The sequence below is a fragment of the Poecile atricapillus genome, chromosome 5 (assembly GCF_030490865.1).
Source record: "Poecile atricapillus isolate bPoeAtr1 chromosome 5, bPoeAtr1.hap1, whole genome shotgun sequence".
In the NCBI taxonomy this organism is placed as follows: domain Eukaryota; kingdom Metazoa; phylum Chordata; class Aves; order Passeriformes; family Paridae; genus Poecile; species Poecile atricapillus.
In genome coordinates, this window is record NC_081253.1 from 3,961,544 (window position 1) to 3,978,305 (window position 16,762).

Below are 16,762 nucleotides of genomic sequence, written 5' to 3' on the forward strand. Positions count from 1 at the left end.
TTTAGGTGCCTATGGCTCTGCTTTTCCCCATGCAGAGAAATGCTTCCTTTCCTGTCAGGGCTGAAAATCCTGAGCTCCAGAGATGGGGGACTGCTTTGTCTAAGTGTCTGGGGGCTTGATCCTTGTGGGGATTGCCAGGACTGAAGCCCCAGATGCTGTCAGGATCCTGTACTCTACAGACCATAGAATCCTAGAGTGACTGGGGTTGGAAGGGACCTTAAAGATCACCTTGTTCCACCCCTGGCACGGGCAGGGACACCTTCCACTAGACAAGGCAGCTCCAAGACCTGTCTAACCTGGCCTTGGACACCTCTAGGAATGGGACATCCAGAACTTTTCTGCAACCTGTGCCAGGGCCTCACTCTCACAGGGAAGAATTTCTCCCTGATATCTAATATAAACCTGCTCTCGGTTTGAATACATTCCCCACTGTCCTGTAAAATGGCTCTTGTAAAAAGCCTCTCTCTTCTTTCTTGTAGTCTCCCTCCAGGAATATGTCCTTTCTCCAGAGATCTGGTGGTGGGTGTGGACTCCACATTTTCTGCTCCCCACACTGAGACCTGAGACATACCAGGCTAGGGATTCCACTTGAAAGCCTGCAAGTCAGATTTCAACACTACGTTTTTTTAAATTAATCTCATTCCTCTGTTCATCTGTCTCAAGTGGGAAACCCACTGCAGTAACTGATACGTTCATTTAGAAAACTGTCTGCAGGAGAATCGTAATTCAGGCAGAAGGATTTCTATTTAGAGTATATATATATTTAAATACACACACATCTGCCTCTGTGTGTGCATTTTAAACAATAAATCTCCTATTTATCTACAGTGCTTATGTGGCACCTATTAAATTCATATTAGAGATAAGGAACTGAAATGAAGGCATAATCACTAGACCTCATTGAAAAAAATCTTTCCAGTGTAGTAATCTTTCCAACCTGTTGCAGAGAAAATCAAAGACCTGAACCCAAGCCTCCCAAACCAGAGACAGATGTTGCAGCTTTGGGAACTGGGTGGAATTTTCCTTTGTGGAATATCAGTGAGGTTTTTTTTGTAAGTGCAGTTGGACAGATGCACTGTCTGTACAGATGCACAGTCTATAGAGCCTGCTCCAGCTGAAAAGATCTGGAAGGACTAGTGGATATTTAAATATTTCCTGTGCTGCGGATATCGGCCCTCACTGCACAGAGACTGTAGTAGAAATTTCTTTTTCTCCATTCCTTTGCCTGAGACATTTCAAGAAAACTAGTCCAATCAAAATAAAGATTTAGAATCACCTAACACATATTTACCTGTTAACATTTCTAAACAGATTTTAGGGGTGGATTTCAGTGGCTGAAGTCCTGGCAAAAGTTTGTATGGCCATGAAGGTTGAATTCCATAAATACGGTGATTAAGTGTTTCAGTTATTGGCACTTCTACCACCTTACTCACATGAAGCACAATTTTACTTGCAGACAATCTGTTGAACTACATCTGTTGATATTCCAGAAAATCAATAGAACTATTTGTGGTACTGAGTAATTTAAGTGTGGCTGAACCTGACTTCATAGCAGCATTTGGGCACGCTTTAGAGGTGCATATTTCATCCAAAATAACACAAAATGACTTGCCAGTAATACCAGACAAAGTTGCTGGATTGAAAAAAAAAAAGCAAAATGCCCTACTTTCCAAATCCTGGGAAACAAAATTAGTATTGGGCCAGAGGTCTTGTGGCTTTCCATTTATCATTTATAAGTTCTCTGATATAAGCTCTATGGACAGTTATTATCCAACTTCAGCCTGGCAAGCAGAATTCCAAGATTCTGTAATAACCTGAACTGCCTTCTAATATTCTGCTGATATCTGAATTGTTCTAACAGTAACACCATACCTAAATTTATTTATAGGGGAAATTGAAGGTGTAGAGCAATTTCTTTGCATAATACACAGTACTGTAAAGTTTTGTTCCCATACACATAACCAAAATCCAGGAAAATCCATCTTGCTATGGAATTTTTTCCACATAGTCTTTTCAATATCATCAGGAGAAGAAGTCCACCACACTTCTTGGTGGACTAATTCCTCTTGGAACCTACAGCTAAAGGACTAAGTCCCCATAAATGTTATTGGGAACCTGTCACTACATAGTACATGTAGGTTTTTAGAACAATTAATCTTAAGCAGTTCAAGTCTCTGACTAAGGAGACTTCAGTGGAGACCAGGGATTTAATCTGCATGGCAATTTGGGAATCCAGTTGTTTTCTTTCTGGTCTTATTCTAACTAGTGCACACCCATCACTGCATGCTCATAATTCTAATTTTTTGAAGAACAGATACTACAGTCTCTTTTTCACAACAAACTGGAGAAGAGATGAAATTTTCTAGCAGCTCTGTACTGACCAGGCAAATTAATTAGCACAAGTAGGCAAAGAATCATCTGCAATGGAAATGATACTGAAGGAAAGAGATTTTTTACTTTGCCTCAGGACTATTAACATACAGAAGAGCTCCAAAAACACTGAAAACACCTAATTGTTGTTTATAGACGTTTTTTAAGTAGAGTTGGTAAGAATACGGATTTGTAGATCCTATGGCAGTAAAAGCCAAATAAGGAGAAGATTGATTGGAAATCATAGCTTCCTTTAGACAGTTGGATTAGGTAGAAATCACCCTGATATGCAGTAAAGCAAGCAACAAGAATTAGGGGTTTGAAATAGTGCGAAGCACATCTTAGAGTGCTAGCATCTCCTTCCTTGGAAAAAACTGTCTTAAAATCCCTCCATAAATGACTGTTCATTAGCCTATCAATGTGTATAATGGCTCTCAAAATCATAATAAGAATTAATAATAGTTCAAATAGCAGAAAGGGACATTAATTTCTCACTCATGAATATTAATGCTTTAGTAGACAGTCTCTTCCCGACATGCTTTCAAACTTAATTCGCAAGCCTACAACCTGGTACTTTCACCATCAAAAACGTCCCAACTGGGCCACCAAAAGATGTCAAATCACCCTGATTTGGACACCAGCAGAAAGGACAAGGGCAGAAGACAACAGGAGTGAGATCAGTGTCCTGATATCATTCTTCAGAGTACCATAGTGTTTGCACAGTAAAAACATGCCCCAGTGGACAATAAAGAAAGGGATAAGGAAGAGGATGAGTATGTTCAACCTCAGAAAAACAGTATGTCAGTGGATTATAATGGCAGAAGATAGATTATAGTGGCAGAATTACAGGATAGCTGGGGCTGGAAGGAGTGTCTGGGGATCCTTCAGTCCATCCCCTGCTGCCAAGGCAGAGTCACCTGGAGCAGGTGACACAGGAGTTTCCAGACAGGGGAGCTCCAGGAACTCCTTGGGCAGCTGTTCCAGTACTCTGCCACCCTTGATGCAAAGAAATTCTTCCTCAGTATTAAATGCTGGACTACAGAGTTAGCTGCATAGGAGGTGTGGATGACCTGCCAGGCTGTGTCCCATGAGCAGACACCTCATCTCCTCCTTTCCAGGAGGGCAGAGCAGATGGATGGAAAAACACCTGAAGAACATGTTCAGGTGCTGGTGCTTCAATGAGCATCTTATCCCAAGGCATCACAGAAGAACAGTAACAACAGAACAATAAAAACATTCAGAAATTCCTTATTGTTTTTTTCCCCTCTTAGCACTACAGATGCAACAGGAACTTAAACTTGAGAGATGATGTTCCCCACCTGATTTCCTTTGGAAGGAGAAGAAAGCGAGCTGCCAGGAGTAAATTTCAGGTAATGCAATTCTTTATGTCGCGGATTTAACTGCACTGCACCTCCAAATAACTGAGCAGGGAAGGATCTTGTGAGATGTATTTAACCTCATTATATCTGATGCTGGGTCTTGAAAAGCTTTAGTTGAACTAAAGACTCTTATGAATATAAAATCAAAGTGAGCTGTACATTAAGGGTTTCATATTCCCCGACAGCTGCGCATGTGCACACCCAGCTCTCATTAACAGCAATGGCAAATATGTGTGCCCATCACTCAGAAATCAGACCTCTGAGTACTTTGTTGGGTTTGTTTTTTTCCTAGAGATTTTCTCCATTGGATCTTTAATTAATCTCCTACTCGGCTTTTTCCCTTTAAGCTATCCCTCTCCCTCCCCTCCCTTTCCAACGGGAGCAAACCCCCAAATCACTGGGGTTTTTTGTCAAGTTTTTTCCAAGCTGATACAGTTTTACAAAATGCACCTGCATATATTAAATACAGGGAGGGTTTGCAGCACATAAACCACAGAGATGTGGAACGGAATAAATGCCTGGGACTTTGAAAATACTTTTGCTGTCTGCCAACTTTAAACAAAAAATAATAATCAAGCAAAGGTAGATATGAAAATGAGAACATGAATGTTTTTGCATTCTTTTTGTGATCACTGCAAGGCAGGAGTCTGCAACCTTGTGGAACAAAACACACGCATTTCATTCTGATTAACATAAAGACAGCCCCTTCTAACGTGATTCACAATTATTAGTCTCTCTCTTGTGTTTGGGGATATATGGATTATCAGCCTAGCATGTTTTGAATTCATACACATTTTAATTCCTTTCCTAAACCATTTTAGGCATTACAGTCAAATTGCAGAGACAAAATTTATAGATCAATAATTCGATTTTTTTTTTCCTTCTCTCCAGTTAAATACCTAAGAGCTGCAAGAGATAAAAGGCAGTCTCAAAAAACAATAAAAAGACAGGATCATGGATAATGGAAGGTAAGTCAGATTTGAGATGCCCCTGCTCTTCTATTTTTAAGTTTATTATTATTTTTATGTAACAGGCTATTTCACTAGCTGCTACTGTATGTGATGTACTTACTTATCGCCTCCACAAACTGTTCAAAGAAGCAGTATGGGAACAGCGGCTCAGGCAGCTCTCTGAAAAACATCTTGAGTGCTCCGGTGACAACGTGGATGTCCTCCCACTGGCTGTCGTCCAAATTCAGCTTCTCTTCTGGGAAAACACGAGGAGAAATGGAACAACTGGTTTTAATGAAACAATTACAAGACACTAATTATTATGTTAATGTTTGCCTACTATCATCAGCAACCGTTAACAGCCTTCTGCACCTAGAGGTTTGGTGCTGTGCATGTTTTTTTTTTTTTTCCCTTTTTTTTTTTCTTTTTTTTTTTTTGTAGGAAGAGAACATTTTCAATGGAATACCATCTGTAGGAATGCAGCTAACAAAAAAGCAGGAGACACAAAGAGACAGTACCATTGACACAGTATGTCAGATACATTTATTCCCATAATGCATCAGTATGAAAATTAGCATCACAGCTCAACATGATTCAAAGCTATTTGGTTTTGAGGCCGAGGGGCTAAGAGTTGCCAACGATGGACGGCTCAAGGGACCGGCCTAAAGGCCTTGCTGAGCCAACAGGAGACATATGCTAAACATGGCAATAGAAAATGAGTTATTGCTTTACATGTGTTAGCCTTGCTATGTACAAGGGAATAATGGGGGAACGCTTTTCTCTTTTTTATTTTTTTTTTTTTTTTTTTTTGCCTGAATGTAATGTCAGCAAGGAACAGAGGACTGTGAGAGAAAGGATATTAATTCCTTCTTACTGCTTCAAAAATATTTTGTTTGGTTTTCATCTCTGGGAGGAAGATTTGCCCAGCAACAATATTAGACAGACCCCTGTTGGCCTACCTAGGCTATGCAAAGCTGTCAAAAATGATAACACACTAAAGACAAACCACAAGTGCCTCCAAAACTGTTTTGCAAACAAAAAAACAATGTTTTCTTTTGAAGCTTGACTGAGCTAAGGAATTTAAATATAAAAGAAACTAAATGCTAAAATAGAGTTTCTAATAAAAAATAAAGCAAGATTGGGTGATTATTCTATTTTTCTTTGAGTTTGTTTTTGTGGGTTTTTTTCCTTTTTAATTCTAGGAGAATGATACTGTTAGAACATAATAAACAGTGAGATCATAATCCATATAAAACTTGAGGAAAAAGCAAATCCTTATTAGTCCAAATTAAAATGACACAAAATGACACACACTTTCTCCAAGTTCTGTTAGTCCAAAAATGGAGTTTTCCTTTTTTTTTCTCCATGTGCTATGATTTTCTCTTCTAGAAAATTTCAGTCTGAATGCAAATCGGGGGCCAACCATGAAAACTGCTGAACAAATTTAATTTGAAGCAACATGGTCCTGAAATGTTTTACTAAATGTCACTGAAATTTCAAGTGTAGCAATTCAGCAGGCTTCAAGAGCAGCCTCTTTGCTGAACTGTTGCTAAACAAAATGGTAAAATCATTGGAGACACATGGACACCCACAACACTGGATCCCCATACTGTAACAGTTTCCTCTGCTTTTTGGGCAGAAAATCTTATTCAAAATGGAGTCGCCTTTCAACTTTTATTTAATAAATGTTATTAAATGCTTTCAAAATTTCTGGATCTGGGAGATGTATACAAATAGAGAGTAGATCCAGTTCCTTAGCTTGGAGTAATGTGAGACAAAGCTGGAACAAAGGCAGACTTGTGCATTTCATTTAGATGTCTTGCTTGCTTCTTTGGTTTCAAGCTTCTTTTTTTTTTTTTTTTTTCCCCTTTCTTTCTTTTTTTCCCATTCAATTACCTCAATCATAAAAGTAATGATTTGATCTCAAATGAGTTACCAGAGGGGATCTTCTTTAGACTCTGAGATCATATTTGATTGATCGTATTTCAACAATTAGCCTTTTATTTTGCCACACACTATTGAACTAGATCGACAGCATCTTAGCAGGCCAGCTTTAAACAGTCAACTGTTAACAATAGCATCAAAAAGAGAGACCTGATGGGGTTTACTGTCACTTTAAAGAACAGGGTGGGTTTTCACATTGTTGAAATCTGTCAGATATTTTGAAATGTCCCTCTCACTATGGTGCCACACCCCCTGCGTGCCCTTATAATAAAATTGGTTTTACTCCTGATTAAATCATTTTCTCCCTACCCACTACCATACTTCTCATAATGGACCTGTGTGCTCTACAGCTGGTGTTCTTCCCATGGTACCAATTCTTACTTTATCTTTTAAGCACTTTGCTGCTAAGATCTCATGCAGAGTGCTTATGTTTTGTTAAGAGCTTCATTCTTGGAGAAATAGCTTAACACATGTTCTAAAAATGTTGTACAACTTATTGCTTAAAACACATTTAGAAAATGTATAAGTACTGTAGCTTTGGCACAGAACTTTAAGTAGAAACCTTAAAAAAAAAAAAAAAAAAGAAACACAACTTGTTTTTGCCATGCATTTGTCTTAAATGTCTAAAGTGGAATGCTTGACTTCTAAGGCTTTATAGAGACTTATCTTACCAGATTTTTGCACCATTTCCAGCTCTTCAAGGAAACGTGTTAGGAATGTATCATCGTGAAAGCAAAGGGTGTCAATTTTCCCTCTAGCAATAAGAGAGTTTTTAAAAATGTTTGCTAGAAGGAACAAATGCCAAGTCAAAAAAAAAAAAAAAAAAAAAAAAAAAAAAAAAAAGGGAAAAAAAAAAAGGAAAAGAAAATAGAAGTCCATTCAGTGTAAGACTCTCCTTTGGTTCCCACTGGTTGGAATCTCTCACATGCCATGGCAAAAGGGCCATAAAAAAATGCACACAGACACACACACACACACACAGACACATTTCAGGCTGGGTTTAAGGGGAGGACCTGTCTTTTTGGCTTTACTCAGACATATTTCTTATTGGGGTGTTTTGCTTACATAAAGATTAAGTCCCAAATCTGGTATTTAAACTTGACAGTCAAGGACTGCTTTCAGTCAGGAGATATTGTATCTGGGAAGATGCTCAAAATCTCACAGTCCTAAAAATTTGCTTTAACTTGTCAGTAGTATTTGATTAGTTCAACCATCACTGCCAGTTGATATCATATATCTTAGATACAGACACAAATATGCCCAGAAAATCCCATAAAATTTATGCTAATACTCAGGCTGAAAATATAAAGACCACATTAAGGGGAAAAAAAATAGTGTGGGCACTTGTCAAGGTTATTTGTTTAAAAAAATCGATATACAATACATTTGTGAAGGGAACGTGTGTTTTACTGTGTTATTATTCAGCCTTTTCAACAATTCACATTTTTAATGGCACTTCTAACGTCTGCAGTAGAACCAAACAGGAGATCAGCTTTGGTTTAAGGGTGCCATTCTGAGGTTCAGAAAGGAAGGTAATCTATGGAAAGATCAGCTAAAGACAGGGGAAGAAAAATAAAAATATGAAAATCAACCAAAGCTGTAGAGAGAGCTGAGTTTTGAAAGAAAATGGATGTGGTTCCTCTAACCACATGCCCTGCCTGGTATGTAGACTAATCTCTAGGAGCAAAATGCAGTCATTTGAGAGCCCTGCTCCTTCACTTGTCTTTTCAGATAATTCATAGCTTGGATTTTCCCAGCTCTAAGCTGTCTCTTGCCCATGCTGCCATCACGTGCCACAGCACCACCTTAAAAAGTTTTTTCCCCCTTTGAGCATTCCACATTCCTGCAGTTCATGAATGACCCCAAATCATCATGTGGGAAGAAAGTCCTGCAAACCCAGCTGGCAATGCCTGCTCTGCTGTGGAGGTTATGTCCTCAAAAAACTTCCTAAAGCCTTTGGTGGGACAGGGTCTTTTTGAGTCTCATACTGGGACCCATTTGCTGGGGTTGCTGCCTTTTCCATCATTTCCCTGCTGGTGGCTGCACACAGCAGCACTGGGTTGAAAATTTGGGTACCTCAACCCCCAGCTCCAGTGTGGGAAACCTCAGAGCACTGGGTTTTTATCCCAGTGACCAGTGTATCAGCTGAGGGAGATCTCTCCTGGAGAAAGTCCTCCATGGAACTGTTAAATAATCCTTACAATCTCCCTCACAACAAAATCATTGCGGAAGAGCTGGGTGTGCACAAAGAATTCCCAGTTGGCTTAAATCCTGGGAAATTTTTTGGACTCACTCATCCCAATAAGCATTTTACTACTGAGAGATCCAAAACAGAGTCTTGTGGTCAAAAGAGGAAAAGAAAATTCCTCATCCAGACACTAGGAAAAGACCTACTGACCAGTGTTGTTATGCTTTTTTTCCAACTTGAAGAAGCTTGTATGAAATTTGAAGATGCCTCTTTTTCCTCTTTTTTTTTTTTTTTTTTTAATAGTTATATTAATCAAAAATATTTTTCAGATCATTCATGGTCTTCAATAGGAAAAAGGGAAAGAACAGACTCAAGCAGAAGTTCTCCACATGCACCAGCACAGTTCCTCATCACAAAATCCCTTTGTGGGGGCTGTTCTCATGACTGACAGGACAATCAATTTGTACACTGAAAAGTGTGTGTGTTCCATGGCTGTACCTGCATTTTCCAAGCCACAGCCTTTCTGATCTTCAGTGCACAGACACAGCAGCATTCCTGGGGCAAACTGATTCTTTCAAACACTCAATTTAGAGCAGCAATCGAGCACAGAGACGTCCAGACATTACAGCAATGGGACGCTGTGAGGTGGTGAAGGCTGTTTCTCATTCTATGACAAGGACCTCAATCCCTTGGTGGAACAGCACAAAATGCTGAGGTAAATCCTGCCCAGTACATAGACTGACCATTGCAGTCTATATACACCCTCCAAAGTGCATAAACCCCCTGGAACTTCTATGAAATAGCACAACAAAGCCTCAACTCCTGTGAAGCAATAATTTCCTCATCCAGGTGGATTTTTGTGGGCTCTTCCTCTCTCTCTTGCTAGGTTTGGGAGATCCATTGTCCCGCCTGAGCTCAATGCATGGCCCTTCACCTCCAAGAGTGTTTAAACAAATCAAGGAAAATGTCAGCTAAGCAAATCATTATATTTTGTCTGCAATGGATTTCTAAACAGCCTTGTCTGAATCCATCTGATGCTAGAACTGATGCATTGTCAAGGATATAGTCAGCAAAAGAAAGCTTGTGTGAATTTCTCCTCCTCTGCTGGAGGAACCTGGCATGCCCTTTCAACAGAAAATTTAAGCTGTGATGTTACAGTGCCTGTAAATGTGTGTATTATTGGAGAGCCCATTTCCATGAAGTCCAAGCACAAATTACTGAACAACTTTAGCTAAAAGGCAGAACATCTCTATGTGCACCCAGAATGCTGCTGACTCCAGTCCCCCAAAACTACAGTTCTCTGAGCTGGGGGCACGCTGGAACAACCAAGTACTGCTAACTTAAACCTCAGCTTGTGCCAGGAAAGAAAAGGTTTCTGTACTTGGGCACACTGGGTCATATTTCTCCTCATATAATTCCACGAGGTCCAAAAAGTAAGAGAGGGATGAACTGTCTCACTGTCTCTGTGAAATAGATCCAGTGCACTCGAGGGGTTCAGGGGTGGTACGTGATGAAAACACACAGAGGAGTTCAAAGGTTTGGAAATGTGCTTGGCCAGTGATGCCACAGTGCTGGGGAAATTTCTACACCATCAGTTGCTGTTTAGAACTGAAAGCATAAAAATACGCAGTGGTACTGAAAGGACAATACTTTTGGCAGCCAGAAACAGGTATCATCACCAAGATACTCATATGTTATTCACTGCCAATACCTGCTAAAAGCTTCAGTGGTAGATATTAGTTTTGAGTTAGCATATTCTATCATCGTGATCTGAAGCAATAATTACTGTGATGGGATTATAATTACGAGTACTTTTAAAATTCATTAAATTAAGCTGAATCAACTATTCCGTATGGGAAAAGGAATGATTTTTAAGGAGAGAATATTTCCCCTCAAAATGCAGCTGAAAGCTCCCTAAGAATAAGCAGACCACCTGTTTACAGATCAACATACTTCTGCCAGACTCGCTTGGAGGTGAGTTGTAAACAAGGAGTAGGAGCAGGCAGACACAGCCCGAGCATGGAGATCTGCAGGGCCTGATCACTCCTTTTGGGGCCAGAGAAATAGTCAGGTACTGCCCAGAGTTTTACAAAAAGGACAAGAAAAGAGCACGGAGGAATTCCCCCCCAGCTCTCACCCTCCCACAGAGCACCAAGGCTGCCCAGACACCAGCAATGGGCTTGGCAGAATTTCTGCAACTCACAGAAATTAAATGTCTGTGCTGAGGGGAAATTACATTTGTCTTACAGTGCTGAGATTCTGTCCTCCATCTAATTCTCTCTACTTACTTATTGCAAAGTAACTTCAGCTTCTTCCTCACAGTTAAAGCACACTTCATTTTCTTTTTTCTGTTTATTCTTCCCTCTTTATTTTGAATGGGACTAATGACTACAGAACAAAAATACCAAATACTTGGCTAGACCAGTAACTTATTCTTCAGGATATATTTTGCTGTTCAAAGGGAAAAGTCCATTCTGAATTCTGCTTTTGACTTGATTGATCTTCCTCTCTTTGCTGTGTATTGTATATACATACATTTATCAAGGTAAATATCTGCCTTCCAACTACAAATCTGTTATTAACATTTTTTTTTATTGTGTAATTGCTCTCCAGTAAGCTTCACTGCAATCTAATTTTAGGGGGTTTATCTTTTTTTTCTTCCCCATTTACAGTCAGATCTTTTATCAGAATTATGTGTATCAGCATCCGCAAATCTACATTTTAAATAAATTGAAGGCTCTCAAGATCTAACACAGAGAGGAATTGGACAATGACTCTCTGTCCCATTTTCATACTTCAAAAATATGTTCATATTCATATCTTTTTAATTGTGCTACTAACTCAGAGTGCTTTAGGATTCTGTCATATAGCTGTTCTGTTCTTCTCCTTCTTGCTGTTTCTAACACTGCTTCTATTTCCATTCTTGTCAAAAGCCTTTTCATAGTCCAAAAATCTGTACACAATGTTTTGTAATATTTGGCAGACTTATCTGAAACCTAATTCACTGCCTTCTTGTGATTCATGGGTCATAAATTATTTCATATGTAATGTACCCCAAAGGGTAAAAAAATTCTTTGTATTAAATTTCAACAAGATACTTTAAGGGAGAGGGAAAAAAAAAAAAGAAAAAAAAAAGGAAAAGAGTATTTTTGAGAGATTCTGCAAAGATCTGACCTCAATATATTGTCTAGTGTGTTGTCTTCCACAAATGGCATCTCAGTATCCTTTAGTAAATATGAGATTTCAACATGCTACAAGCAAAAACACTGCTGTAGTGTGGGCTTGCTATGGACAACTTTAAAGGAAAAGAGAAATACAAAATATGAAGCACTGGATCAGACGAGTGATGCATTAAATCAGTCCTGTCTCCAGTGATTGTTAAACTGAAAGGGTCTGCATGAAAACAATTCAAAAAACAAGAATACCACCCAATCCTGACTTGTTGCATGCAGCCAAATATATTATTGTGACTGACCCCAGTAACAATGAGCTTGTGCCTCAGTGAGCGAGTTTCAATAATCAAAGGAAATAATTAACAAAACAATAAAGATCATTATAACTTCCTTTATGTAAATAACTTCCAAATGTAAATCGATCAAAGCTCGAGCTAAAATTAAGCAATTCCCCTAGTCCTCTTACAATACTAGAAAGAAACAAACGTATGTGGTTTGTTTGCAGCTATAAGGATTATCAAAGAAATATTAGTTTGTTGTTTTATTAGAAAAATAGAAATCTAAACAATTCTCAAAGTGCTATTCACATTCCTCATATCTGTAACCCCATTTATTTTGATGGGACTATTTCCAAGGTTACGGGTTACCCGTACATGTAAATCTCTGTTCTCACACCTTGTTTTTTTTAGGATGTCCAGAGAACAAACTTTACATTTTTATTTTTTAATGAGTGGGCTCTTTGAAGCAGAACATCTGAAAGAAGTATTCTCACATGAAATCAGGTGCACACAAGCCCTGTAGATGTCAAGGACAAAACATTTTATTTTGTACAGAATTTATCTTTTGGTTCACTGAAGTCAAAACACTTCTGTTCATCAGAACTTTTATAAAGGACTGTTTCATAATATGAATCCATTTGGATTATCTGACCAAAGATAAGACTTCAATGGACTTACTATATCATTCACCACTGTACCAGTGCCACAAAAGGGAATTACAATTAATTGGATTATGTTGGTCTCCACCCGCTGATTGTAGAAGAGAAAGTCTGAAACTGTAACTATTTCAAACAGACCATATCTCTCATCAACCATGGGATTTGGACTTTAATTTACCAATAAAGCTTAATTTCTTCTCTATATTCTCTTCTGGTTAGGAAGAGGTCATTTAAACACTTTATTCAAGTTATTCAAAAAGAAAGGACACTTTTGTTAAATACTTTCAAACTAGCACTTTAATACTTGCACCTTGCCTTTAGGAATTACTTATTTTATTTTCTTATTTCTAAGAGCAATAAAGCAAGTTGCCTTGAAAAACCCAAGATGAAGATCCAGAATTTAGATAATAAGGTAATAAGAATAATTCAGGCTTCACATCCCCTGGTTCAATTAATGAAAATTTGGCTGAGATTGTTACCTAACACAACAATTTGTTATCAATTCTATAGTGAACAGAGAATATCACTTCACCTCATGGACAGACATGAAGTAGTCAGAGTTTTCCATAGCAAAGCATCATTGTCATCATGTCTGTCTGTATGGAAAGCTACAGCAGGAAAGGCAAAGATACAAGTATAAATTTGACAAAATTTGATATAAATTTAAATTATAAATTCTATTAGCTTGGAAATAGTCATGTTTTACAACACAGGTAACTTCAATTATGTTAATTAATGTGGCTTGCTTGCTAAAACCCAACAAAAATACCATTCTTATTTTGAATGTCCATGAGTATGTACATATAGATATATATGGACGGATGGACATATCTAAATTTGCTAATATATTATATTTTTAGTGATGGCTCTGCCTCAAAGTCATTAGCATTTTTCTTCACTACTCTTACTGGAAGTTTATTTCAGTGTCTAATTCCTTCAAGTTGCCAGACTACATTATTCAACTTTATATACTTTAAAAATAATTATTAATATCAGTAATGCTTGCTTTGATTCTTTTTTTTTTTTTATTATTTTTTGTCAAACTTTCACGTTCAGTTTAAGGAATAAAAAGTCCTCAGTCAACTTACTTCAAAACCATGTTGCTTAATTCACATTTGCATTACTTTTTGCTAATATCTGAAGCTCTAATTCCGTTCCCTGGATATTAGCTGGGACTAGCTAGGCTGTTAAAGATAGGAATGCTTCTAAGTGCTTACTGAATCAGGGCATATGAGATGATAATTGTATGTGTTTTAAAACAAAACTTTAAACAGGAGGGGATTATATAAGTTGCTAAAACAAATATATCTTCAAGTGCACTGAAGGACTTTCAAATTTTAATGAAATACCCTTTGATAATAATAGTGCTAAAAATAACATGAATTTTCAAATATTTTTATGTGTTTTGAGAATCACGTGTACCCCTGAATATGGAAGATTCTCTGGAAGTGCACTTTTTTCATAAAACTCATCAGCCTCAGGGTTCCATCCACTCTGAAATCACAGCAGTGGATCCTGTCCTGATCCAGGCGTGGGTTATCCTGCTCATTCCAACTTCTTCTGCACAGAGCTGGCTTACAAACATTAGCATTTTTATGACAGCAGAAATGACTTTCATTGGAGGAATGGGATGCTTTTGCAGGTGTGGAAGCCCAAAGTGTCTGGTCAAACCTGTGTTCATGAAATCCATGGAATCCCATGACTGGTGGGATACAGACCTGCGCACGCAGCAACATTTGAGACCTTGCCCAGGTCATTTTGACCAAAAGGTTGGAATTTTTGGGGCCAGTGCGGGCTTAAAACGCTATCTTTACCCACCCTGCCACGTGCAATTCCACGTGCCATTCCATACCTTCTCCCACTGAGCCTCAGGAGATGCGTGAACACCCCGGGGCACACGTAAACACTGCTGGCAGTGCCTGTGCTTCCTCCTTGGCAGGGAAGGGGTGCGATGAAATTCGGGTGACTCACGTCACGATGTTTTCCATTTCCCACACAGCCTCACAGCCTCACGTGTCAGGGGGAGACACTGGCGTCTCCTGCATCCACCAGATCCTTGTTCACCTCACACCTTTCCCTCCGCCTCACGTGCACATCTGCATTTCGCATTTCGCATTTTCATTTCCTCCGTGGTAGACCCCAGGGCAGATTTGCCATGCTGCCCATTGCCTTGTGCCTCCCTTTCTCTTTTCCAGGGTTTATCTGGACGTGTCTTCTAATTGCAATGCTTCCAATTCCTCTCCTTCCACCTCAGCTTACAGGCATATATTACAGGAGGGCAAGGGTGTGCTTCAAAACAATTTTAGAACTTTATGGTACATGGATTTTTCCTGTTCTACAAATTAGTCTTGTGAATGGACTTGTAATAACAAGAGGATTTCAACATAAAATAAGAGATTTTCACATCTTTGGTTCCTTGAGACGCATTCAGGTCCCTCCCATGAGAAATATATTAAAATATTGATTAGATTAGAGCAACATTTCAAATAAATGGAGATTTATACTTCCTTTTAGAGACAGAATCTTACAAAAAAGTTTCAAGGCATCACACAACAAAGCAGTTGACAAGAAAGATAGCATCTGCTTTCCTGGCTATTCAAGCTGAAGTTTTTCATTCTAAATGCAGGCAATGTTTCCAAAGTTAACATAATTAACTCACGACAATCCTGAAACATCATAATATAAGATACAGATGGAAATTCAAAGCTTTAAAAATGTCATATAGCTGCAAGAGGATTACCATTTTTAACAGCATGAATCTGAATAATAATTAAAACAGGTGGTTTTATTTCAAACACTTTTGACCACTGTGGCATTACTGGGCGGGTTATTTATGTATTAATCTATTAGGAAGCAGATATTGCTCAAAAATTGTGATATGTGATAATAACGAATTTAAGAGATAAAGGAATGACACTCTCTCCTGCTTTCTGAAACAATGAAAGACCAATAGTTCAATTAGTTAGTAATTTCCATGTGACTATTTGACAGATTCTACTAATTGTTAAGCTCCCACTAACTATTGCTTTACATAATTAATTATATTCAAACGTGAACAACAAAGACATGTGGGCCAGTTGCCCTTTTGACAATGTTTTTCGCAAACTGATTTGCTTACCAAAAATATTTTTAGAAAGAAAAGATACTAATCTGAAGTGGAAATACACATCAAAAAAATGTTGAAACAGCTCTGCATTTTACCATGGTTATGAGAAAAAAATTTGGATTGTTTAACATATCATTTATGCTGCATGCATAATAGCTGAAGTCTTCTAGCAGAGATCTTTCATATTAATTTAGCATTGCATAAAATTCATAGTAACAGGTCCAAGGGTCAAGCATCATTCATCATTAGTTGAAGTGACATTTGCAACCCTTCATATAGCAGCTGCTTGAAAGGGGAAAAAAGGTATTCTTTGGGAGAATGGGGGGTAGCACACAATCCCCTCTCTATCCACGGAAGGGAAAACAAGGTGCCACTATGTCAGTGTGGTAATGTGCTTAAATTTGGTGATGTCATTCTTCCCTAACCCCCACGAGTCACAAGGCACAAGGCAGCTGCATTCCTGAACTTCGGAGTTCGGGTGGAGATAAGTAATAACTAGATGTAAATGAATTACATTACTGTGGTTGTGAACATAGCTCTGTGCATCTAAATTATGATTTATATCAGGATCCTATCTTGTTTTTGAGGGTTTTCTACTTGTTAACAAGGCAGCCCTTGTTCTCATGGCATCCTCCAGGCATAATAGTTTCTGGGAAGCCAAATAAGATCACTTTTGAAACTGCAAGACAGCATTCCAAGACTTTGCAGCAGAACA

At 38.5% G+C, this 16,762-nt stretch overlaps 1 protein-coding gene across 1 annotated transcript in view; it reads right to left on the reverse strand.

Moving 5' to 3' along the window:
- The window catches only part of ARHGAP15 (Rho GTPase activating protein 15), a 322,985-nt gene that overhangs the window by 55,321 nt on the left and 250,902 nt on the right, over positions 1–16,762 (reverse strand). The window contains exon 13 of the mRNA XM_058839510.1: positions 4,821–4,955. Coding sequence (XP_058695493.1) covers positions 4,821–4,955 — 135 coding nt within the window. The remainder of the gene's footprint in view (positions 1–4,820; positions 4,956–16,762) is intronic.